General features: G+C 46.6%; 1 protein-coding gene across 7 annotated transcripts in view; it reads right to left on the reverse strand.

Annotated features, from left to right (window-relative positions):
• The window catches only part of TENM2 (teneurin transmembrane protein 2), an 897,969-nt gene that overhangs the window by 180,200 nt on the left and 691,567 nt on the right, over positions 1-26,202 (reverse strand). For all 7 annotated transcript variants that reach the window (XM_036312664.1, XM_036312661.1, XM_036312660.1 and 4 more), the window contains one exon: positions 11,121-11,243. In XM_036312664.1, the coding sequence (XP_036168557.1) occupies positions 11,121-11,243 (123 nt within the window). The remainder of the gene's footprint in view (positions 1-11,120; positions 11,244-26,202) is intronic.

Below are 26,202 nucleotides of genomic sequence, written 5' to 3' on the forward strand. Positions count from 1 at the left end.
CCTAAGTGTATTCTTTATTTTGCTAAAGTAGTGACAAGTCCAGGGGAAACACTTATTATCACCATTTGATCAGAAGCTCTGATTATAAATTGGAAACTAATTTGTATGTAAAATGCTGCTTCAGATAGACCCCCTGCCTTTCCTCCAAATTAAGGCCTTTTGGGGGGAAGGGCTATGTTAAAAAGAACCAGTGAGGAAGAAATGTAGTAAAAAAAGGCCCCAGAGGAAGAACAGTTTCAGGGCGTTGGAGAGTGACCCAGAGTAACCCCAGCAATCATAGTGTGGCAATAAGTTGAAGAAACAGGTAACGGGGGGGACACATGGTGGTGGAAGGAGACTTGACGTTGGGTGGTGAACATGCAATACAATCTACAGATGATGTATTATACCACTGTAAACCTGAAACCTATATAATTTTATTAACCAATATCACCCCAATAAAGTCGATAAAAATAAAAAATTTTAAAGAAATTATTCATCTTTCAGCTTAATAAGAAGGGCTTTCCTTTATGTCTGCTGGGCTTTTGGGGTTGCTGGGATCATGACAGGATATGAAAAAGAAGCAGGAAGTCAGCATCACGAGCCGCTACTCTGCCACTGAAATCTCAGTGGAGTTTGAGAATGTCAGGTGTGCAGAGAGTGGCCTGGACACGGAGCTGTGGGGCTTTGGTTCTGAGATCAGTGGCACCCACTTCTTTTACTAGACCCTAACTTCAGGATACCGACTTCAGTAAGTTAGCTGCCACCACCTGTGACTGCAGGCTGCCTTCTCAGGTGTCACACGTCCCCCTAGGGCAGTGGTTCTCAACCTTCTGGCCCTTTAAATACAGTTCTTCATGTTGTGACCCAACCATAAAATTATTTTCGTTGCTACTTCATAACTGTAATGTTACTACTGTTATGAATCGTCATGTAAATATCTGATATGCAGGATGGTCTTAGGCGACCCCTGTGAAAGGGTTGTTTGACCGCCAAAGGGGTCGCGACTCACAGGTTGAGAACCTCTGCCCTAGGGTTTCAGGCGCTCCCCTTCTTCATGTCCCACCCACCAAAGGAGGCAGTGCCCCTGGGCAATGAAGTACAGGTGTTGCAGCCAGGCAGAACTGGGTTCAAATCCTGACTCTGGTTCTTCCTGATGGATGACTTGCAGCAGTTTGCTTACCCTCTCTTGGCCTCCAGTCTTTATTTTATTTTATTTTTTTAATAAAACAGGAATGATAAGAGTGACTATCTCACAGGGTGGGAGTAACAAACAGAAGTACACAAAGCAGGGCTTAGTACAGTTCCTAGACCACAATCATAGTAAAATAAATGCCAGCTAGCTGCATTGAATTAAATAAAAGAATGAAAAACTATATGTGAAAGCATTTAGCTTTCTTTACAGAGTAAAGGATTTTCTAAAAGACAAACACCGTGAGTGTGATCTATATGTCTGTATACATGTATATGTGTAGATATGTATACATGTTTGTCTATTTATCTGTGTACCGAGAGAGAGGGGAGGGTATACTTATGAAATAGAACAAAATAACTATGGAACAAGCTTAAAATTAGAAATCATCTGTTTCCATTACTGATTTTTGGTTGGACCCTCTAAGAAGTGATTACTTGATTGATTCGCTTATTTTATTGAAAAACCTGCTTTATTGAATAGCACTGAAATTAAGATGCAGTTCACCTTCACACTGAAGCTCTCTTTTCCTTTACAGCCCCACCCCCACCAGAAAAGTAGGTTCTTCCCGAGTTTCCATAGCTACACTTAACGCTACCATGGCACCTGTTGTAGGTACTAGGATTGGTTTTGCATACCTTCCCAAGTCTCTCTTATTAGACACTGAGCTCCCTGTGGTTAGGCACACCTGCGAATTCATCTCCAGGTTCTCTTTGGTTTGCACTAGCTACACATGATGGTTCTAGAAACGCTTGTTGAACTGAATCAAGTGGCCTGCCCATCTGATGGGCATTTTTACCCAACCCCTGTGATTACTGGGTGAAATGAGTGCCTTAAGGAAGACTCACTGTACACAGTTGCAAGTAAACCAACTTAAACACACACACACACACACACACATACAACTACCTTTTGAAAATTCTATGGGAATATTTACCATTTAAAGTAAACTTCCTTGTGGATCCTTTTGAAAAATCATGAGCAAACTCTTAGTTATCTTTTGTGTAAAATCCTATATAATAAAATCCCAGCGACCATAATGGCATAATGACCAAAACAACCACTCGACCAGACGCTATGAGGTGCATTGACCGCCTCTCGGTCCCTCCCCCCGGCCCGCAGGCTCTGATCATAGCCATATGGCAAATGGGGAACCAGGATGGGTGGCAGCAGCGGGGCGGCACTGGGGACTGGCAAGCGGGTGGAAGATGTCCCTGACCCCAGGCTAGGCCTAGGGACCCTACCCGCGCACAATTTTGTGTGCTGGGCCTCTAGTATCCTTATAAAAACCAGAAAATTAACACTGATACAATGCTTTGTCTAATTTACAGACCTTATTCAAATTTCCCAATTGTTACACTAATATTCTTTATAGTAAAAGAGAAAAGACCTTTTCTATATATTTCTAAAAAAATCTTTACAATGAGTTGTATAACCTCTGTAATTTTAAGGACAATGAGAAAAAAAAATACCTATTTAGTAAATACTGCCTCAGAAGACATAAAAAAGGTATTTTTGCCAATTGCTGCCACCAGAGTGTCAGGAACCATTTCAGTAACTGTCCCCAGGTGTCCAGGAGTGAAGGTCTGGACTGCCTCTAAGGTCACGGGCAGCAGGAGAGGCCAGGCTACCACTCTCCCACAAACTGACCCACTCCTGAGCTGTGCCAGCTGTTCTAGGACCACAAACACGGCTGGTCCCTAACAGGCTGCCATTGAGGGACAGGAAGTGAAGTCCTGAGTTTTATACCTTTACCTCCAGGGAGGGCATCCTCCCACTGGGAATGTCTGAGACCTCAGAAGGCAGTGTGACACAGCCATGGTCAGCCCTGGGCTTGAATCCCAGTGCTGACAACCCTGAGCTGTGTGCCTTCAGGCTACTCACTGCCCTCTCTGAGTTTACCTGCTCATCTGTATAATGGGCTCCTTCTGAGGAGTAATTAGGGTAATAGATGTCGTACCTGACTTGTAGGTGCTGCTACATCTTTCTATTCTGTTGCTGTGTTACCTAAAAACACTGTAACAACCCCAGATTTGGAGGATCAATTTGTGATGGTCTAATTCAAAATATAGGCTGCCTAGTATAGGCATAATTCACTACAGAGGGCCAAGGGGCAGGGTGGGCCTTAAAGATACAGGCCATCATTTTCCAAAGCCGCCCAAATCAATATACAATGAGTGGTCAATATGTCTGCAGACAGGGAGGGACTGTCATCTGAATTAAGGTGCTATGGCCCCAGAAAACAAAGGCACAAATTCATTCGCTCCAAACTGCAGGCGTTGAAATGTATTCTAGCTGCTTTTTGGTAGGTACTACCTCTGTGCAGCCTGTGTTAGTGAAAAATAGCCAGATTTCATTTACTTAGCAATGATTCATGAGTGTCCAAAGCAATGTTAGGTGGGTCATTCATTCATTCATACTTTCATGCAATAAATATTAGTTGAGCATCTCTGATAGTGCAAGGTAATCTTTGGTCAACATCATTGGGGTCTATGTCACATTCCCATCATCTTTCATCCAGGCAGCCTGCAGCCCAGAGTCCCATGGATTCAGGCTGGGCTTGACTTGGCAGTCTCAGGAGAGGAGGAACTAGGCAGCTACTCTGCGAAAGTCTGGCCGCCCTCCTTGGGTTGTGAGCAAGCAGGATGCAGGCCAGCCCACACCTCCCGGAGCTGTGGCTTCTGTGGCAAACTTTTCTCTCTGTCTGTGAGCTCAAAGTGACAAGTGGAGATGATGATCATTTGGCCCTAAGAAGCAGATGCTTCACACACGATCGTTCTGGCTGGTTCATCTCCAGCTTAAAGATGAGATTTCTGGGTTTTTAGGAGCAAACACTCTAATGATCAATTTCACAGCAGAGCCCACCTCTCTCTATAGCTCCACGGAAGATTGCCCGTGTAAATGGGAAGCTATTGCCTATTTCAGAAACATGTACCTAAAATCCCAACCAGTTAAATAAGACTGATGCCGAGCAAATCGACAGCCTTCCATAGCCACATTAGGAGCTAATCATTTCAGGAAACGTTGCCATAATTCATTTATGGGAACAGCGAGACTATTCCCCAAACAAGAGATAACGGGAATGGCCTCCTCATCATACCGGGGAAATGAAGCCTCATCTTCATACTTCCTGAACTTAACCGAACTCCGGAGGCACCTTGGCGTAAATCTGCCTTGCAGATTATTCTGCCTCACATATTTTTATCTATTGCAAATAAAGTTGAATTCAGAATATTGCTTCAGACATTACACCTTGTTTCCATTTATTGGGGAATCAGGACAACCATCTGAGGGTTCTGTTTAACCAAGAGGTGGGCGGAAAGGTTCTCCTAAGGACATTAGCTCACTGCCCTGGATTCTAGCTCTTCCGCGGCCCCAGCAGCCTGTCGGCCTCCACCCTGCCGCTGGCTGGCCATTCGTCACGGACAGATTTCCGTTCCGAGTGTCACTGCTCCCGTGGTGGTAGTCACGGTATCCCACGGCAATAATGATTTTTACAAAATCCTTCAGTGCTTGGGGCGCTAAGCACTGAAGGATGTTATGAAAGTACGTAGCCTTTAGATCTTTAGAAACCTCAGTTTGTCACCTTAGGTAAAAATGGCCAACTCTTTGTCCCCGAGAGTGTTAACCAGTTAACTGCCATGATATTTTGAATTTAATTAAAAAAGATTCACCACTTGTGTCTATAGATGCTTATGGCATACAAATGGTCCATAGATAGTTATACATCTGGCTGTTCAGGTGGTCTTGCTTCTGCATTGCTCTGTAGTTCAGTTCACTCATATGACTTACGGCAGCTAACATTTATTGAGGGGTGACTATTTGCCATGCACCTTTGTGATCCCTCCCCCATTTTTTTTCAGATGAGAGGACCACAGAAGCAAAGTGACCTGCTTAAGGTTACACAGCTCTTAAGTGGCAGAGCCAGGACTGACAGCCGTGTCTGACCAATACCGAATCTCACCTATCTAACCACTATGCTGACTGTATTCCAGGTCCTGGGCTGAGTACAAAGATACAACAAGGTGTGCATCCATGCAGAGAGCAGACACCAGCCCCTGCATGTGTAAGGCAACCCCAAAAGAGAAGAGTACCAAGGCGAGAGGGCCACTGTGGTGGGGAGGGACCCGGCTTTCATTATTAATACCCACACCAGTCACAAGGCTGCTGGGTATAGCACACACTACGCAACTTAGAACGAAGTTGCAGGTGACAATCGGAAGCTAAATCTAGCCACGTGACACACGTAAGTGGTACCCATCTGTGACAATGGTAGAACATGGCCTCCGAAGCGAGGGGAGCTGTGTCGGTGCATAGGTTATTGGTCTATTTTCCACGAGACACGCACCGTCGTCGTAATGACTGGCTCCAACCCAATGACCCCTCGCCCTTCTGGGGACTTCACCGACTTTGAAAAGGCCTCATGCAGGGAAGTGATCATTTTGAAACCCTGAGCTGTGTTCACTGAGAGGCTGACAAGAGCCGGAGGAGGAATTACCAACCTCCCTGCTAATCTGGCTCCTAGTCCCGTGCATTAAGCCAACTAGTAAAAATCATTACGAAGTTTCTGCTGAAAGGGCAAGTGTAGAAAAACATGTTTCTAAACAGCATAACAGTCTTTGCCATTTTTCTTCCAACTTGCATACCATCTGGAAATTCTGATTTTTTTTCAAAGGGGAGGAAAGAAATGTGCTCCAGGCACAAATAAATGTTTACAGCTGAGTTATAAACTGAGAATGGTGGGGCTTAAAACAGGCTGGCAGCAATGGGACTCAGGCTGCAGCAAGACAAGGAACGCCGTGGCAGGACGGCCAGCATACTGGCCCTCCTGCTTCCCACGGATCTTGTCAAGAAAACGTCTGGGAAGAAGTCTTCATTTGGGTTCATTAGAATACTCAGAAGGTAAAAAAAAAAAGGATGATGCAGCATGATTGTCTATTATGACATTCTGAAGGCAGACTTTGCTTTTGGGAAATATAGCACGTTCCCTGGCCAGTGTAGCTCAATTAGCTGGGGTTCGTCCCACACACTGAAAGGTTGCCAGTTCAATTCCTGGTCAGGGTACATGCCCAGGTTGTGGTTTTGATCCCTGGTGCAGGGTGTACAGGAGGCAGTTGATTAATGTTTGGTGCTCACATCGATGTTTCTCTCTCTCTCCCTCTCCCCCTTCCTCTCTTTCTAAAAATCAATAAAACTAACTTAAACAAACAAACCCACAAACAAAAATATAGCCCCTCATAAGAAGTGGCAGCCCATAGAGGCTTGCTCAATGCACCAGCTCTAAGATGTCAACGACAACAACTAATATTCACGGATCTCTTATTAATTTCTGGATCCTACAGACCGTGTTTTACAAGAGTTGTCTCATTTCTGCTGGAAAGCGTGCTCATGAGGGGGGCCCATTTCACAGATGAGGAATCAGAGGCTGAGGGAGGACATGACCTACTTAAATTCATGCAACTGCCAAGTGACGAAGCTGATGTTTATATCCAGGTGCACCACGGCAGAGTCCTATATGAAAGAGGGCCTGTTCGTGCAAAGTCACCAAGATAGTATTATACCCCACTCTAGTCAAGAAGAGAAAACTCAAATATTGGGAGTTTTGTCTCTTCTTCCTAGCCTTCTATAATTTGTGTCGTTCCAGGTAAGACCAAGAAAAGTAAAAATGAGTTTGCGAATGCCATAGAGCAGTCAGCAAACTTTTTCTGTAAAAGGCCACATGGTAAGTGTTTTTAGGCTTTGTGGGCCTCAATCTAGTCTCTGTTGCAACTACTTCACCGCATCGTTGTGATACAAAAGCAGCCCCAGGCAATGAGGGGACATGGCTGTGCTCCAATAAAACTTTATTTGCAAAAACAAGCAGCTGGTCAGATTTGGTCCACAAGATGCAGTTTGCTGACCTCTCATATAAAGGACACCTTACATTTAAAGTGAGCGATAGGTTTTCAGAATGATCCATGAAATCCTACTTGGGAACTTATTCTTTCTTAAGACCAATGAGCAAATTGGCTACCTATGATGTGCCCTATAAAAGCTCTTGTGCACGTTGCCCCTGGGCCCAGCCAATCAAACTGGATTCCCTTATGCTATCTGACCAGGTCAGAACACTGTATTGAATCTTTGTTCTCAAGGCTTCTCTAATCCCAGCTCTATAGAAAACGTGCTCCAAGCTCGTGTAATGAAGACGTATGAGTTCATTCCTCTTAACATAGAAATACACACGAGATGGTGAGTGATTCTGGCAGTGCGTGGGCTCCCTTTTCTTGATCTGAAACCCAACCACCAACCCCATGAAGGTTTAATTGAAAGAGAGAATGGAGTGAAAGTAAGCCACGAGCAACAACAAACGGAAATGGGAAGACAAAGGCCAAAGAACACACTCTCCTAACTAATTAATCAAGTGCTTTGTTTCCACTAACATATCAGAGTGTGTAGGCTGCACTGTCTATTAGATTTCTTTCCAAATCTGAGAAATGTAAACACTCCTAAAGACCAGGTAATGAAATCTCTATCGATGTGCCATCGTAGATGGGACTCACATGTCCGTGTTTTGCTTACATTTCAATTTGCTGCTGCTGGATCCTTACCCAGTAATTGCTTAATAAGATTAACCTCCCTGGCCATGTGTGGTGTTTTTGGTGAAAACATTAGCAGAGGGAAGGATTGTTGTACACCACCCAAAATGGAGGGGGTGTTATTTAATTAACTTATTGCCAATAGTTCCTGATTGTCTCTTTGAAACACTGGAAAAGCAGTCTGTTGGCATTGATTCGGGTGAGCTAAATGTATAGAATTGGGGAGTGGGAGTGAGGGAGGTCACTGCGGAAAGAAATTCAAACCTCAAGTCACTTTCTCTAAAAGAGCTAGCCATGTGTGAAAAAAGGAAAACCTGTCTAATTGTTTTATTTTATCATTTTTAAAAAACATATATTTTAAGTCCACACTGGAGGATATTTTTCTACTGATTTTTTAGAGAGAGTGGAAGGGAGGGAAAGAGGTATATAGAGAGAAACATCAATGTGAGGGAGACAAATCGATTGGTTGCCTCCCGCACATACCCCGACCAGGTTGGGATGGAGCCTGCAACTGAGGTCCATGCCCAAAACCCTTCAGTCCTCGGGCCGATGCTCTATCCACGGAGCCAAACTGGCTAGGGCCTATCTAATTGTTTTATAAAACCAAACTTTACAGCAAGTTGAAGAAGGGATCTGATATCTTCAGTCATCAGAAGAGTACTGTTTTGGTGTTCAAAAATGAGGTGCTCAGAGTTTTATATCAACTGGAAGCAATTTTAAATTCTCACCCCTTTTCGTAAGAGTCCTACTGACAAAATTTATTGGACAATGATTTGGCAACCATTTTTACCTGTCTCATAACTCATTTGGAAACAGCTGAACTGGTGATGATACACGAATTACACAACATCTTCAGAAGCCTATTGCATCTGAGGGGAAAAATTCTGGTCTTTCCATGGAAAGTGTTTCCTCATTGGTGACTTAGAGACCCCACGCTCTCATGTAGGACTCACTCTCTGTGGGAGGTGCCTGCCTGGGCTGGTGGGGGAGGTTCAGGCTTAATCACAAATGGGCGGAATGGCTGATCTTAACTCACAGAAGTCAATGCCTACCAGGGGTCCCCTTTTGTGAAGGACAGTAAGCGAAGACTTTGTATATGATGTCAGAATGTATATACATTTAATAGACATTTCTGTGCCTGAGGATAGACTATGCTTATCCATTTTCGAATATGTATTCTGCATTCTTCACAAATGTGAAGGTAGATCCAAGGACACTCGTGGGTAAAATACAAGTGAGACCCCCAAAGCCAGGTTTCTCAAGGAGCATCCTGGTTGCCATTTTGGATGGGAGGGGCCTGTCTTGTGTATTGTAGGATGTCCAATGGCATCTCAGCCTCTACCCAATGGATGCCAGTTGCACCTACTCTAACTGTGACTATCAAAAAAATGTCTTCAGCCCTAGCCGGTTTAGATCAATGGGTATAGCGTCGGACTGCTGACCGAAGGGTCCTGGGTTCAATTCCAGTAAAGGGTATGTACCTCAGTTGCAGGCTCCTCCCTGGCCCCGGTGCATGCAGGAGGCAACCAATCGATGTGTTTCTCTCACATTGATATTTCTCTCTGTCTTTCCCTCTCTCTAAAAATCAATGAAAAAAATATCCTCTGGTGAGGATTAAAAAAAAAAAAGGTCTTCAGACTTGGCTAAGTGTCCCCTGGTGGGCAAAAATGAAAACCAGTCTTAAAGAAACCAAAATTGCAGGTGGTCTCAAGTCTTGGAGGTGAAGAGATGGAATCTGAGGCCAACACACGTAGCTTGGAGCTTTCTGGTCAGTGAAGGGAGGGCATGATCAGTCAAGGCCAAGTCTACTTTTCATCTTTAGGTGCCGTGTTAGCTACCTGATAATGGAAAGCATATAATTTCATCCTCGGACAAAACTTGTTCATGCTTACTTAAAGGTAATTTAGGGTTATGATTAGGATAGATGAGTAGAGCAGTTATTAAAGACTGGATAAGAAGACCAAAAGTCACACTCTAAGCATTAGGACAGCGCCAGGGAGAAAAATTCCAGCAACGTTAGCATCTTGGGATGCTGACGAACACACACCTGTAAGGGAGGCTGAATTCTGGAATCTTCTCTGTGGAAAACAGCTGATTTAAGGAAAACTCCAGCAAGCTTGCCTACAGATTACCAGGGCACAGATCCGAGTCCAGGTTTGTACCTGTCTACTTATTTGATGTGGGGCAAGTTTCTCAAACCTCTTGGGCCTCAGTTTCTCCGAGATAATCTCTCCTCCCTTTAGAACTGCTGAAGGTACGCAATGCTAAGCCTGGCACACAATAGGAGCCCAATAAACGTTAGTTCCATTCCCATCTTTGAAATGTCCCTGTGCGGTATTTTAAGAAACATGGGGGTGCACTGCCTATGTGTGCTGAGGCAGAGTGAGAATTTCTGTGTCTGGAGAAACCCTCCCGTCTGTGATTTCCTCCAGATTCAGCTAGCTGAATGATGCCACTGGCTGCTGGAGTCTTTTTTTCTTTTTTAAAGGTGGAAGCTTTTGAATAAAGTGCATTTGTAAGCGATCTGAGTGAATATAACAAATCCCCCGTTATAGTCCATTTCTACCTGTGTTGCACAGCACATTCCTTCTACTTTAGTTGCCAATAAAGGGCTACACAACTCAAAAGAAAGAGAGAGAGAGAGAGAGAGAGAGAGAGAGAGAGAGAGAGAGAGAGAGAAAAGATGGTGCAAGAATAATAGTTTTAGTCTGTCCTACAGGTCCGTGGCTGCCCATGGAGCTGTTTCCTCTTCTTCTTAGCTCCTGGCTAGTACCTTTCTTTCCCTGCAAGAATACCGTTGCCTGATTGCTTCAGTAAACATTCCCATTGTCCCCTTCACTGTTCATAGTAGAGAGGCTTGGCTCCCCAATTGTCGAAACTCCTCATTCTCCCCTAAAGCCCAGCTGCTCCGAGTCTGAGTCTATCTGCCAGGCTGTGCCTGTTGGGGCTTCCTCCCCGGGGGGGGGGGGGGGCGCCTTTCTCCCCAGGAGAGGGCTCCCTCCCTCCGCTGGGCTTTCTCCACCAGGAAGGACTTTCTCCTGCTGCTGCCTGGCTGCCGCTCTGCCCAGGCCTCGGGATGCTTTCCAGGCGCTGCAGAGCTGCCGTGGCTGCAGATAGCACAGGTATGCACATTGTTCCAAGCAGGCGCCCTGCCAGCTCCAGCGGCTGCAGCCAAACACAGCCAACAGACAGGAACAGCAAACAGCTCTGAACAGGGGCACCTCGGAAGGCGGAAGGCGATGCTCCCTCCTCCCCCTCCTTCTCTTCCCCCTTTCTCTCATTTTGCATATCTTCCCAGATTTGGATTAACCAGCTGGTGGGAGCTCTGAGCATTCCTGTGACCTCGAGAGGGCCAGCGGCAGCTGTAACCTCACCTTTGCCTCCAGATGGCATCGTTGCCACATCATCGTTTCCTGGTAAGCCGGTCCTGATCCCATTGTTAAAGGTGTGTCCATCTGCCGGCTGGAGTTGCCAGTTGAGTCCGAGCAGATGCATTGCTGCGGGAGAGACAAAGCCATGAGAATATGAACAGATAATTCAGCAATGCAAATGTCAAGGGGGAGGGCCAGGTGTCCTCTCCAAGTCTTGGCCTTTTAAGGAAGCTGCAGTTCAAAAGTATCCTGCCCCAGGCCCAGGGAACAGCTAATACAGAAAGCACAGCTCTGGGTGTTAGGTCTCTGCTGCTGTTCACAGCCCCAGGTGGAGAGGTCCCCGTGGAGGCCAGAGGAGGGAGGACAAAACAGCCCAGACCTCCCAGGTGGCACCACTGAAAAGGGGAGATGCCCCTTTGGAACCGCTGTGCAGGGCGCCGCTGGTCATACCCGGCTTTCCCACACTCTGGATGCAGGTGCTGTTAGACTGGGGGTCCAGGGGCTCTGACCAGGAGGTCCCTCAAAATGTCAGTTTCAGGACAAGGCTACTGAGATGGGACCAGCCCACCCCCAACTATTCCAAACTTTAAAAATATGGTTCCTGTCCACCTTATTCATGGTAAGTGAATACTTTACAGCCCATCACGGAAAAAGCCTGGGTGTGGTGGTGGCATGGGGCCCTTTTCTGAAAACTTCACAATTCCTCTTCTCCCCTCCACCTGCCCAAAGCAAAGCAAAACAAAACAAAACAACAACCCATACACTTGACCACCGTGAACGAGACAGGTCCCAGGCACAGCCTCTTCTCTTTGCTCAGGAGACAAGCATGCATGCACAAGTCCTGCTTTACTTCAATGTGTACCCCAAACCTCCAAATCCAGCTTCCTCTGGTCTTCCTCGTCCCTCTGTCTGTCCCATCTCCCCACTTCCCAGTTAGATGAGCAAACTCAACTCTCCCCCCCCCCCCCCCCCCCGCCCCCATCTCTGTGGCTTCTAGGGGCGTTGTTTGACTGCCTCCGATTAAACAACCTGCGTTCTTTCCAAGCCCCTGCTAGGCTCAGAAATGCTTCATTTGCAAATCAATAAGGAGTTCATTTCCCTACACATTTCCCATTCAGACAATAATCGCGCCACGTCTGTCTGGCATTTCAACCTGGACACAGGCTGACGCTGTTGCTATGAGTCCAGCGCTGCAGGAGAGAAAGGGCTGGTGACAAGGATGATGCAGGGATGGGAGAAACAATTAACCGCAGGAAACACAATTAACAATGCTTAGGAAACTGTTCACACAGCAATTAATTCCGCGGGCCTGCCACCACTTCAAGTCGGGCTGCCTCCCATTAAGGTTAAAAACCTATCTTCCAACAATACAGATTGATGGCCGTAGATAAGGTGGCAAGGTGTCCCTATACGTATAGCGGCTTCTGTCTCACCCGCGGTCCCCACGAGGAACCATATGCTGTTTCAGACATTACTCTGAAGTGCAAGGCCCTCTGCTGCAACTCTCTGAGACGATAAATACCAATAAGTGACATTTACTCACACTTTCCATCCAGGTAACACCTAATTTTCCTCTGCAGTGTATCCGTTACACGGAGGTCGCTACTTGAGGAGACCAGATCCTACTGCCTGGAGTCATGACATATTCTCACGGCACAGAGGCGAGGCAGTGGGAACGAATCATGGGTGCCTCTAGGTAATGACAGCTTCCGATTTGTAATTACAAGGCGAAGGGCACCGAAGAATTAGCTATTTTAAAATGGTTTAAAAAATGTAATGATTGGGCTATCAGGGCTTGCCTCGAGCCAGCTCAGGGCGGCCCCAGAGATGTGGTTCTGTGGAGGGTTTCTGTGCTTTGAGACAGACACAGACAGGCGTAGCAGGTGTACGGGGGCTCAGGCCTAACCAAGCGTTGCTTTTCACAGCTGTAAAAGGAAGAGGTGGCTCCACCAGGCGACGATGGCAACCTCCCCAGGGCCCCCTTGGTATGAAAACTCTTGTCCAAACTGCTCCCCTCTGGCGGGACTCTGTCTTGCCACCCCACGCAGAACACACTGCCATGCTCGCTCTGGGGGCACAGCGAGCGAAGGGCACCCCAACCCGCCTGTGCGGGAACAGGGCATTCTGGGGACTGTGCTGTTTTCAAAGACACCTGTCCTCCCTTTACATTTTGGGTTCCATAGCATCCCTCTCTCTCTTTAAAGTATTTTGAAAACAAGAAAACTATAGATGGGGTGAGAAGGGTTAGGGTCAGAGTACGCAAGTAACTTCTCAGACAACTCCCAAAAGCGCAAAGAAAAGATCAGCAAGTTAGACGGAGAAGCGAAATCTGCCGAGATCAGCTCTGTCCTCCCAGCAGAGGCAATGCCACAAAAATGAGACTCAAGTTTGGGCATATTTCCTGTTGTTCCATTGAATGTTAAGTAAATAAGTGAGAATTATAGTAGGGGTATAACCACCTGGTCTTGTTTCTTTTTGGGGGGAGGGCAGCAGGGTCTGAAATAGGCTTTTGTTTACACATTTTTTTTTTCCTCGATCAGTTCTTTCTCTTTCTTGAGTAAGACAACGGTGGGGATGGGCTGGCGTGTCCTCAGGATAAAGACCCAGGGGAGCTATGAAGTGAATGAGTCTCCTGACTAATGAGAACTGTGTTTCTTACTCGGCTACTGATCTGCTCTGGGGCTGGGGCTGAGAACCAGCAGTCAAACTCCCGCTTCCCCCTTTGTAAAGGTTTCCCTTTACAGGTGGAATAATGGCTGCTTGGGGACAGTGGGGGTTAAGCATCTGTCCCCTGGCAGGTCTCACCAAGTGCCCTACACGCGGAAGGCATTCCACAGTGTTTATCAGAACAGGTGATGCCCATGGGGGAAGATGGAGGGGCTGGATTGTAGGTCGGCATGTTCTTATAAATAAACCTAACACAGAGGTGGAAAGGATGGGATGAGATAGTGCTGGCAGCGATACGGACGAGTCTGCGAAGAGAAGCTATGTTGATTATTAGTATGTTAATACCGGTGGTCCGTCCTTGAAGCCCTTCTGTGGCCAGCACCGGAGGAGACTTCCTGTGGACATTATCTTAGGACTCATGGCTAACATTTGAGGGGCGAACTACCACAATCCCCCTTTCACTGGCCAGGAAACGGGCGCCTGTGAAGTTTGATCACAGGGGCACTTTGGAATCCAAGGAGGGTTACAGTGGCAGTTGTCACAGTGGTCTGGTGACAAATTCTGGTTTGCAATAGGATCTCAGCAAACACGGTCTCTTTCTTGCAATTTAGGACAATCTCACTGTGATTGGTGAGTGACCACTTTCTATACTCAGCACCCCTTCCTGAAGGGGGTTCTATTTTCTCATCTTGTTGAACTCAGGTGTGGGCCGAGACCAGGTGGCACGTACTTTGCCCACCTCTTTTCTTTTTTAAAAAAATATATTTTTATTGATTTTTTTACAGAGAGGAAGAGAGAGGGATAGAGAGTTAGAAACATCGATGAGAGAGAAACATCGATCAGCTGCCTCCTGCACACCTCCCACTGGGAATGTGCCCGCAACCAAAGTACATGCCCTTGACCGGAATCGAACCCGGGACCTTTCAGTCCGCAGGCCAATGCTCTATCCATGGAGCCAAACCGGTTAGGGCATGCCCACCTCTTTTCCTCTTCCACAACATCAGCCTGGGTCTTGAGTGACGGTAATGTGGCTCAGAGCCATGGCTGACTGGTGAGAGAACACAGAATGAGTGAAGTGATAAGCTGCTACTGTTGCAAGCCACTGAGTATGTGGGGTTCTTTGTTATAGCAGCACACCTGGAACTATTTAGACCAGCGGTTCTCAACCTGTGGGTCGCGACCCCTCGGGGATCGAACGATCCTTTCACAGGGGTCACCTAAGACCATCAGAAAACACATATATAATAACATATTGTTTTTGTGATTAATCACTATGCTTTAATTATGTTCAATTTGTAACAAAAAATATATCCTGCATATCAGATATTTACATTACGATTCATAACAGTAGCAAAATTACAGTTATGAAGTAGCAACAAAAGTAATTTTATGGTTGGGGGTCACCACAACATGAGGAACTGTATTAAGGGTCACGGCATTAGGAAGGTTGAGAACTACTGATCTAGACAGACACATTTGGTTTTAGGGAAAGTTAGAAATTCCATTTTCATGTACCAGGTTGCTGTGCCTTCCTTGAAGTTGTTTATTTATAGCGTGAGGATCCTTTCCAAAACCCAGCCAGGAAGAGTTAGGGCACATTGAAGGCCACTACATTTGGTTTTATAAACAACAACAAAATAGCTCTTTCAACATGATGTCATGATATTTCCAATTGTGATCCACTCTCAGAATCCGATTTAGAAAGCTAAGGGGCCTCAGAGGAGCCAGAGTTACTGCTTCTTCACCTGAAGATTGTGGGCGAACAGTGACCTCATCAATCTGCATGCTACAGAACAAGACATCCTGGATGCAGCGGGTGGTCCCCTCTCCCACTCTCCCAGGTGCCCCAGCAGCTCACCCCAAAAGGTCTTGTTTGGACCATCTGAGGGTCAGAAGTGAAATGAGTTTGGGAGGCCCTCTCCCTAACGTTTCTCACGCCCGCCGGCAGCCAAAATGCACAATTTATCACGATGTGACAGGCTCTGCTCCAGCGGGACCCTCGGACAGAACAATGGGCCTCTGTGGGTCAGCAAGGATGGAACAGGGAAAGGCTCCCAGTGGAAGCTCGCGTAATCCAGGTGGCAGCTGGGAAGGCAGCCACAAAAAACACAAGAGGCAGCCAGACTCTGTCTGGCTAAGTGGAGAGGACTTCCATCGAGTGCTGAAAGCGAACCAAGGCAGGATGGACAGACCACAAACAGACCCCACACAGACCCTGCCTGCAGCAAGAATGAGACACAGACCTACCTGGAGTTAGGGGATATTTTCTTATTGAAGTTGCTTGTGTGTTGTTGTTTGTTTTGTTTTGTTTTGTTTTGTTTTTTGTTGTTGTTATTTTTATTTTTTGTGTGTGCCAGATGGGCCCTAAAAGACAGAAGAAACCCAAGCAAAAGGAAGGGAGAAGAGATGGTTACAGGTAACAAAATCCCCCAGCAACCACAGGATCGGAGATTATACGCCTTGGAGAGTGGCAGCTTGGAACAGGGGTGTCTGAAATAGTAATTAGTACGCGTGGGCCCCTGAGTGGCACTTACGATCTCCCGTGTTCATTGGCTGGCAGAGGATCAACCTGACAAAGGAGCCAATCAATACACCAGCCATGCTTCCCAGAGAGCTGCTCTGCCCCTGCTTATCACAGAGGGCAAACATGGGGGCCCCGGGTGCTCTGTGTCTGCTGGGGTGTCTTTAAAGATCAGGCTTGTCCATACATAACCCGAGGAAGAGACTGGGCTTTCCCCTTGAAAATGGAAGCTTAGCCAAGCAGGGTTTAGGGAGTGGGAAGGGGGAGCCACGCCTGCGGAGTCCAGTGGCTCAGCGTCGTCAGACGCACAGGGGCCGCAGAGAGGATGCCAAAGCCCCCTCGGAGACCAAGTAGGATGATGGGAAAGGTCAGGGCTGGGCCTCCCAGCTCCCGAGTCAGCCAATTTAGTCAACAATGACAGGCTCCCCTGGGAAATGCAGCCAATTCCAAAAGTGCCACTGCCTAGAGAAGAGAACCACCGTGGAGTAATCAGAGCTCAAGTGCAGGAGTGCCATCCCTCAACTTGCACGGGCCACCTGCAAACGGTGGCACTTCTGCCAACAGTCGTGAAAATGAACACATGCAAATGAACCTACTCAATGACATGGAGACAATTACCATTTATTTTGACAAGGTGCCAGGTGTTGGGTTCATTAGGTTAATTGCATCATTTATTTGTTTTTTTGTCACCCAGCAAATATTTATTGAGCACCTACTGTGTGTTAGGTGTGTCCTAGGCACCCAGAATAAAGCTGCTAACAAGTTTACATGCTAGTGGGAGACAGAGAAACAAAACAAGTTAAGTGAAAAGTAGAGAATATAGGGTTAGGGAATATCAGGTTGTGGGAGGGACGGAATTAAAAGTTCTTTTGTTTAAATGAGGACTGGCCAAAGATGGCATCTGTGATAGGTGACATCTCAGCCCAAACCTGAGGGATGTGAGAAAGTAATTCATGCTGACAACTGGGGAAGAACATTCGAGGTTGGAATGGAGCGAGTGGCTCCTACCTGAGTCAAGAGGGATGACACTGAGGATTCTAAACAGGATGAAAGCTCACTTAGTATTTCCATTCCAGCCCAGTGAGGCGGTAATGAAATCTACATTTTCTAAAAAGGAAATCGAGGCTTAGGGAGGTTAAGGGACTTGCCCAAGGAAATGGGAGATGTGGGATTCAGACTTAGACTCTGGTAACTGCAGCGTGAGAGCCACCAACCCCACGCTCTCCTGCTGTCAACACCGATAGGGCATGTGGTAACAGCATCACTTACTGAATACTGTCAAGGCTCCCTCAGGGACAGACACCTCCCTTGGTAAGCAGTCACTAGTCTTCTATCAATAAGCCCAGTTTGCTGTTTAACTGAAAGGAATCGCCATTGTCAATAGAAATGACACGTTTGGCAACTTGAATAATTCACTATCAGGCCGAGGGGCACTATGTTTGGCGACTTTTCCCCTGGTTAGTGTATATCATCGTTTGGGATGCTCCTTCCTCAGAGAGGAGGGGCCCGCTGCAATGTATTAATAGCATCCTTCTTAGGGATGCTGCCAATGCCAAAACCTGTTCAAAGGAGAAGACGCAAAGAAAGCCAGGAGGGATGACGTTCTTGGAAATGCTGTAAGTCTTAAAGGAGTTTAAAAAAAATCCCTTTCAAACTGCCTTGGTGACGTGATGTCCCTGATTTCCCTCCCACTGTATTATTATACATTAAATGGAGTGAAATTTCAAAGTGCTGCGGGGAAGCTACACCCACAGAGCCCTTGCTAGCAATGGGGTGTGCTACACCCACCTCCCAAGAGCGCTCTGGCACCGACGTGTGCCTGTGTCCAACATCCAGCTCGCATCTCCCAAAATGGCTGTGAAGCTTGTGGTGTAGGAATCACACAGCAGGGGAAGGAGGACTCAGAGATGATGCCAGAATCCTGGCAGGACCGCCGGGTGACAGAGGGGCTCTGCAGAAATGTACCTGCCTTCACACCTCTACCTGCACTCCCTTGTCCTATAGCCATGGTGCTGAAACGGTCATCGTGGGGGTGTTGTCTGTGTCACCCACGTCCCAGTCCCTTGCGAATGCATGGAGGCTTTCTGTCCCTCCTTCCCGGGCGCCACGAGGATGATGTGACAGTTGCATGAGGCAGCCCTGGGACCAGGGAGCAGTGTACTCTGGAGACAAGAAGAATCCACATGTAGGGACCAGCGCATTAATCTATTCTTGTGACAGGCTCAGGACTGTACAGCGAGTGGGAAGTGGTACGGCATTAATCAATCCCTGTGTTTGGAGAGAAAAAACTGGGGCCCCTTGCAGCTTCAGGATGTAAGGAGCCCCAGGCTGGGGCCATCCCTGCCCCTGCCATCCCCGCAGATGCGCTGCAGGTGGGAACTGCGGACACTGGGCGCGCGGTGTCTGGTGAGCTCAGGTGACCTCTAACAAGGGCCCCTGCTCTCAGCATCGCCAGGCGGATCAATACGCAAGATAGACGCGCGCTCACAGCCACTTTCTGTCCCCGTGCCGGGTCTCTCGGACTGCGCCCTGGAGGACTGGCCATGATGGTCCCGTGTCCCATTGTCCCCTTAGCCAGCTCATTCTCGGGCACCAAACACATGCTTGGAGCCATTTGCCCCACAGGGTATCATTCACCCTGTTGCCGTTGCTGCTTTTCCCAGGAAAGAAATAAAATAAAAGCCTTTCTTTCTCCGAGAAAGGACCCATGTGATCAAAATACCTTTAGAGAATGATAATATCGGTAGGCTTTATTCAGCAAATAAATCATGGTCTGAGATTTTAAGAGCTTTTGTGATAGCAAAACACATCGCCGCGATCCGCACACAGACACCTAAGCGCGCTTTTCTCCACCCCCCTCCGGAGCTTGTCATTCAGGGCTGACAACCCGAACAATCTCTGCCTTTCTTTCAGAAAACAACCAGCGGCCCTGGGAAAAAGGGGGGCTAGTCTGCAAGAGCCCCAACCACAAAGGAACGGCGACGCAGGCTGCATGCGGTAGGCGCCCCCGGGACCCCAGGAAGCAGACATGGCCAGCGGTGGAGAGGATAAGATGTCACATCGATCGGTAGAGGTGCCATGTGCGCTGGAACAAAGAGGGAGAACTCTCGGGTGGAAAACAGCCTTCCGCACGGGGAAGTGGTGAGGGGGTCAGGGAGGTGGCAGCTAGGGAGCAGGCCACACTCTGTTCCTGGGGTACATTTCTTCCTTCCCTAGGCTGCAGTCAACAAGAGGTGGGTCTGGATTCATTTCCCTTCCTGAGTCCCCAGCAGCCCCCCATAAACTACGGAGCCTTCTGATTGAACTCTGGAGCCCACAGCTAGACAACCTGAGGCCTGCAGCAGAGGCAGGGAGGCCTCAGGGATGGGGAGAAGGAAGAGCCAGCTCCCCACCTGGGGTTCCCGAGATATATCCCCATGAGGGTCTGAATCTCCATATGACTACGTAGAAGCAGAGGACCCTGTGCAAACCAATTTACCTCCCGGAGCACCACATTCCTTAGCTTGCATAGTAGCTAACATTTTGCAAAGTGCTGGCTCAGTGTCATGCATGGTGCCCAGCACTTTATAAGCATTCCCTTATTTCCCCATTCCAATAAACATAGAGGTAGGTACTGTTATTCCTCCCATTTCACAGATGAGAGAATGGAGGTGGAGAGGTGCTGGGAAATTGGCTCAAACTGACAGGGCAGACAGCTGGTTAGAGAAGCCAATACAGGCTCCCAGCCACATAGTCTTGCTCTATAATTATATCTCTACTAGTGGCCCAGTGCACGGATTTGTGCACATTGAAAGGGAATCTGGCACAGGTGAACTAGATTCGGGGCCGAAAGGGCCCCAGCAGCAAGCTAACCCAGGAATTGGGCTCCACCAGGAATTGGGCTCCCTCTTTCCTCCTCCCTTCTCTCTGGGCCTGGGGTGCAGGTGAACCAGATTCAGGGCTGACAGGGACCCAGCAGCAGCCTAGCCTACTGGTTGGAGCATCTGCCCCCTGGTGGTCATTGTGCATCATAGCTACTGGTCAAACAGTTGAATGGTCAAATGGTTGAACAGTCGAATGGTTGCTTAGGCTTTTATATATATAGATGGGGAGAAGGGTGGTCACACCAATCTTATAGAGTGTGTGTATACAGGAGGCAGGGGTCTGGGCGTATTAGACACACAGGAGGCACTGAAGAAATGTGTCTCACTTCCTGCTGGGTCAGGGGTCATTGTGTCATTACCACAATGGCATCATGGCTAACTTTTACTGAGTCCTTAGTGTGTGCCAGGCACCAATGTTATGATATGTGTATATTATTTTCCCATTTGACAGACGGAGAAATTGAGGCTCAGAAAGCTGAAGTAACATGCAGCTGGTAAATGACAGAGGTGGGATTTGAACCTGAGCCGTGTGACACCTAACGCCTGTGTACTGTACCTTCCCAGCTTATAGCAGGACAACTGTCAGCTCAACTAACACTAGTGAAGACGGGGGATGTATTCCTCCTCATTTGCATAAACCCTCTCTCAGAGAAAGCTTCGTGGCTTCCTTCTTGCATTGCATCAGAATGGCAGAACCACAGTCAAGATGGGCTCAAAGGTCATGTGGGTCCAGACCTTTGCTGGACAGAGATGACCTTGAGCCCTCCTTAGGTGAAATGCCTTGCCCAAGGTCTTGACTACCAATGACTGGCTGAGTGGGATTGAACCTTGGTCTCTCGACTCTGTGGTTTTCTCTCTATTGTCCTCTTCCACCTCCCTAAAGAAAGACAGAGAATTCTGAAACCTACAAGCAAGGCGACGCCTTATTAATGAGAAAATGAGGGACCACAGAGAAAGCTTCTTCTCTCACCCACTTAAAATTTTTATTATTACCATTTGCAAGGTAGGGCATGAGCAAAAATGACCTGTTAATAAATTAGTCAACAAAGGAGGCATTCTGATCCTTTCTGATCCCAAATTCATCAGATTGGGTTTCTATGATAAATTATGTCTTCTGCAGAAGTTCATTCACAACTAGAATCTGAAATCTCCATTTTTCTATTTCTACCTGGACCAACGGCACCATGGTCAATAGAGACGTGCTCCCTCCTGCACGGGAACTTGGTAATTTTTCAGGAGTGAGAAATGAGTTGAAGAAATAAGGATGTTGAGCAAATCCTGTATATAATTCTCATCTCAATTTGATCATTTGTTCAGCGGAGCCAAATTAGGCACGTGGGGAGGCTGCTGGTGTTCTTTTCAATTTTTAATTCTTGACATGGTTCGCTCAAGGATTTTTTTAAAACTCAGAAATCAAAAATCTTGGATTAGCAAATGGAGCTTGATCTTTCTCTTAAATGGTTTTTAGTTAAGTGGATTTCACAGGTCTAACCTGAATCACTTTAAACTTGATTCTGCTGAAAAGGAACCGCATGTTAAAAAAAATTAGTTCTATCTCTCAGGGCCTTATCATGTAGTGGGAAATGAAATTCCCAGAAATACATAGTCCTAGTCCTCTGATATGCTAATATCAACATGGACAACTTTTTACTGAGAGAAAGAGAAGCTGGGGGGTCGGGGGAAGGATACTTTCTTTTTGAAGTGCAGGTCACCTGTAGCCATTAAAAAAAGAACCACATTTTCATCTGCAATGAGATAAATGACACAATTAGACTTATTTTGAGTTTGTGACCATTTACTTAATAGAGCTAATTTCAGGGGTTTTATGCAAAACTCAAGTCCCACACATTTCTTTCCTGCTAAAGGTACACATTTCTCTCAACAGGTAACAGCATTGTAACTGCTGTGGCATTTTTGGCTTATACGAAGCATTCAGTGACAGAAGAAAGACATAGGACATGGTTCATAATTAACCTCCCTCCTCCCTTTGGCTCATGCTCCCCAACCCCACATAATTCTGTGGAAAACCGAAATCCAGGTGCACCCCGATTCACCTGCAGTTGGGGGGCGGTGTCTCTAACACCAGCCTGGGATACACATTCCCTCAGACCTGCGTGTTCAGAGCTCCAGAAAGATGAACGCATTTGTCGAGTTCCCCAACTTTACATTACTTAGCTCTTTTAGGCTGAAGTTTATAAATATATCAACTCCTGCCTGGCCGGCAGGGCTCAGTGGTTGAGTGTTGACCTCTGAATCAGGAGGTCAGGGTTTGATTCCTCGCCAGGGCACATGACTGGGTTGTGGGCTTGATCCCCAGTGGGGGGCATGCAGGAGGCAGCAGATCAATGATTCTCTGTCATCATTGATGTTTCTATCTCTCTCTCCCTCTCCATTCTTCTCTGAAATCAATAAAAAATATTTAAAATAGATAAATAAATATACCCCTCCTGGTCTTCTCTGATTTAATTTAATCGTTAATGTAACATAAGACACTCCTGAGGCAGGTATTTTATCGTCCTGATTTTACAAACAAAGAGAACGAGGCTCACTGCACTTCTGCAATGTGCCTAACGCCAAGGGTTGCCAGATTTATTTTTTCTTAAATTTGTTAAATCTGGCAACTCCGCGAGTTCCCATAGTGAGGACCAAATCCTCCAAAGTAGGCGGGGCCTCAGATAGGCTCCGCTCCAAGTCTGTCAGAAAGAACTGCCCAAGCTAACCAGATGCGGATCTCTCCTCTGGACGTCTATACCAGGGGTGGGCAACCTTTTTGTGAGTGCGTGCCCATACCAGCAAAATCTCTGACTCAAAATTCTTCTGCGTGCCAACCCTAATTTTTTTGAGAATATGTTACGCCTACTTGATATCTCTTAATGTGAAGAACCTTGAAGAAATAATAAAATTCATTCGAGCAACAAAAACAAAGTATATGATGATGAAAAATACATTTTTAATGTATACATGTTATGTAAAATTATTTATTTATCTAAGATGCACCTACACTGAATTTATCTGAAAAATAAAAAAGTCGATATTAAGAAAAAAATTGTAAATGGAAGATTATAAGAGAGGGTTTGCGTGCCAGCAAAAGTTACTGGCGTGCCATGTTTGGCATGCGTGCCAGGGGTTGCCCACCCCTGGTCTATACCTTTCAACTCGGACTGTCATTTACATTCAGGTTCGGTCCAACAGAACTATAACATGAGCATATGTGACTTGAAAACTTTTAATCACATTAAATAAAAAATGAATTTAATAGTGTGTTTTTCTATTTTTACTTTAAAATATGCTTTTAGTGGTTTCAGAGAGAGGAAGGGAGAAGGATAGAGAGATAGACACATCAATGATGAGAGAGAATCATTGGTTGGCTGCCTCCTGTATGTCCCCTACTGGGGATCAAGCCTGAAACAAGGGTATTTACTCCACCCAGAAATTGAACCATGACCTCCTGTCCAAATTTGGTTCGTATTTTCATTGGTTCAAGGGACATGTGGTCTTGCCAAAACAATAAAAGCATGTTAAAGAGAAAAATATTTTATATTGCTTCAGTTTTAAAATTTCAATTAATTACAATGCAATCAAGTGGAAAATTCAGTTCTTCAGTCACGCTGAGCACGTTTTAGTGCTCAGTAGCTACACGTGGCAATTGGATGGAGCTGTTTCTAGACCATGTGGTTTTTTTTTTTCTTTTCTTATTTTTATTTTTATTGCATGGTCCACACTGGGGATGAAGCCCGCAACCCGGGCACATGCCCCGGCTGTGAATCAAACTGTGACCGCCTGGTTCATAGGTCGATGCTCAACCACTGAGCCACACTGGCCTGGTAAGACCAAGTAGTTTAATGGGGTTCTTCTGGGCTGATTTCCTCCTCAATGTGCCCTGGGATATTTTATACCCACACCTCTGACAACATTTATGGCTTTACAGGGTAATGATTTACCGATCATTCTACCTCCCCCATCCCCTCCCCCAAACTTTGAGCCTTGAGCACTGGGAGGGATGAGACTGAGTCTTCACCCCCCTGTTATGAATTTGTCCCAGGAACCAGTATCAGGTTTAGGATACACTAGTATCCAAGAAATAATTATGGAATGAAAGAATGGCTTGACTAGTCGGGTTTATAAAAATGCAGTTAATTGAGGTCTTACAGTGTACCAGGCTAAGGATAATAATGGTAATAGTAATAAACGATACCTACTGAATTCTGATTTTGTGCCAGGCTCTCAGTTACTACCAGCTTTTAAGGCATTTCTCATTTAATCACCCCCCTCCCCAACCCACCTCACCCCTGCCCAAAAAAATCAACTTTGAGGTAGGAATTATTATTCCCATTTTACAGATGAGAAAACCGAGGCTTAGAGAAATTAAGTTACTCTGTGCCAGAGCCAGGACTATGCAGACGCATCTCAACCCCGTCCCCCAACCCCCTGTATCAGTGTTTCCCTAACCACAGTCATCGTGGGCCAGGTTCACGCTTTTCACTAAATCTGATGTCCACTGGTGCCCTTTCCTTAGCACATTTTAAAATCGCCCCCCCCCCCCCGATTCAGAAAACGTTAATCCACTCAGCCTCCTCCCCAAATAATGTCCGTGAGATGAAAAGCTTGATGTTTTAGCGATAAGGTTTTGTGATGCATTAGAACAGACACGTTGAAAGAAAGTTTGCCCACACACCACACAAAGTCACAGGGTGCTTGGGGAGGCACTGCCCCTGCTCCATCACATCTGCCTTCTGCCAGTTGTCTCTCTGCTCCCAAAGGCCCAGCACTGACCCTGCGCTTCCCCTGCCCCTGCAGGGGTCTCAGCAAGAATAACACCAGCAGCGGAGGAACGGGCTGAGCGGAGGGCTCCCCAGGCCCGTCTTTTCTCATTATTTCCAACTGCATTAAAGCAACCACACGCAAACCACAAGACTTAACCTCCCACCCCCTCCGCCTTGAAGTTTTTCTTCACTTCTTCAAGGCCAGAGGACAGAGACTGCTTCAGAAGGCGGCGTCCATGGGTCAGGGCATCCTGCTGAGAGCTTCCCCACTGTCTGCCAGGCGATGCCAGGAAGAGTCTGGAAACTATTAGCATCCGAGAGCCCGTGTGCTCCCTGCCTGTCTTCTGCTCAGCCCTGAGGGGAGGGCGCCTCCTTAGCCCAGACCACCGCAAGTGCATTCCTGCACAACCCAGTTTCCGCTCAACTCCCAAATTCACCAGCAATCATCAGGCACCTACCATATATACCCAGACGCTGCAAACCCTCAATGCAATTTTCCATAAGAATGACACCAACACCAATGTTAAGTGCTTACTATGTCTAGATGCTGTTCTAAGAACTTTAGATATTTAGACATAAAATTTTTAGTTTTTTGTAGCTCAAGCATGGTAAAATATCAGTAATTTTACATGGCCCAACTTAAACATATTAATCACTTAATACAATGTCTCCGAGAACAGATGCTTTTATTACACCAATTTTTAGCTGAAGAGACCATGAGAGAGAGAGAGAGAGAGAGATCGAGTGACTTGACCAAGGTCATTCTGTCAGTAGTGGTAGAGCTGGGCTTTGAACTTGGGGACTCCTAACTACAATACTTTTCGCCTTTTACAGTAAACATACCCCCCAAAAGAATGCTGTCTTCTGAGGCTAGACTACATTTCAGGTGCACTGTGGGTAAAATATACTTTTGTGGAAATAAGAGAGTATGGTGGTTAGAGAAGCTTTGGAACCAGGCAGACCTGGCCCTGAGGCTCTGGGAAAGTTCTGCTCTTTGTTTTTCAATCTCTCAGACCCTCAGTTTCCCTCTCTGTAAAATGGGCATTTTAGAACTCTCTAACTCACCGGGGGGGTTTGTGACCTTAAATGAGATAAAGGATGCAAATCATGTAGCTCAGCTTGACACAGAGCTCAGAGCTCAACAAACAACAGGGATTGTGTGGACTGGCCAGAAATAACCTTGTCTGTCTGGAGGAAAATCTCTCTCAGATTCCAAATAGCTAAGACTCAAGCAGACAGCCTGAGCCTAAATAGGAGAGCGCCTGTCATCT

Source organism: Myotis myotis, unplaced genomic scaffold (assembly GCF_014108235.1).
Source record: "Myotis myotis isolate mMyoMyo1 unplaced genomic scaffold, mMyoMyo1.p scaffold_m19_p_6, whole genome shotgun sequence".
Classification (NCBI taxonomy): domain Eukaryota; kingdom Metazoa; phylum Chordata; class Mammalia; order Chiroptera; family Vespertilionidae; genus Myotis; species Myotis myotis.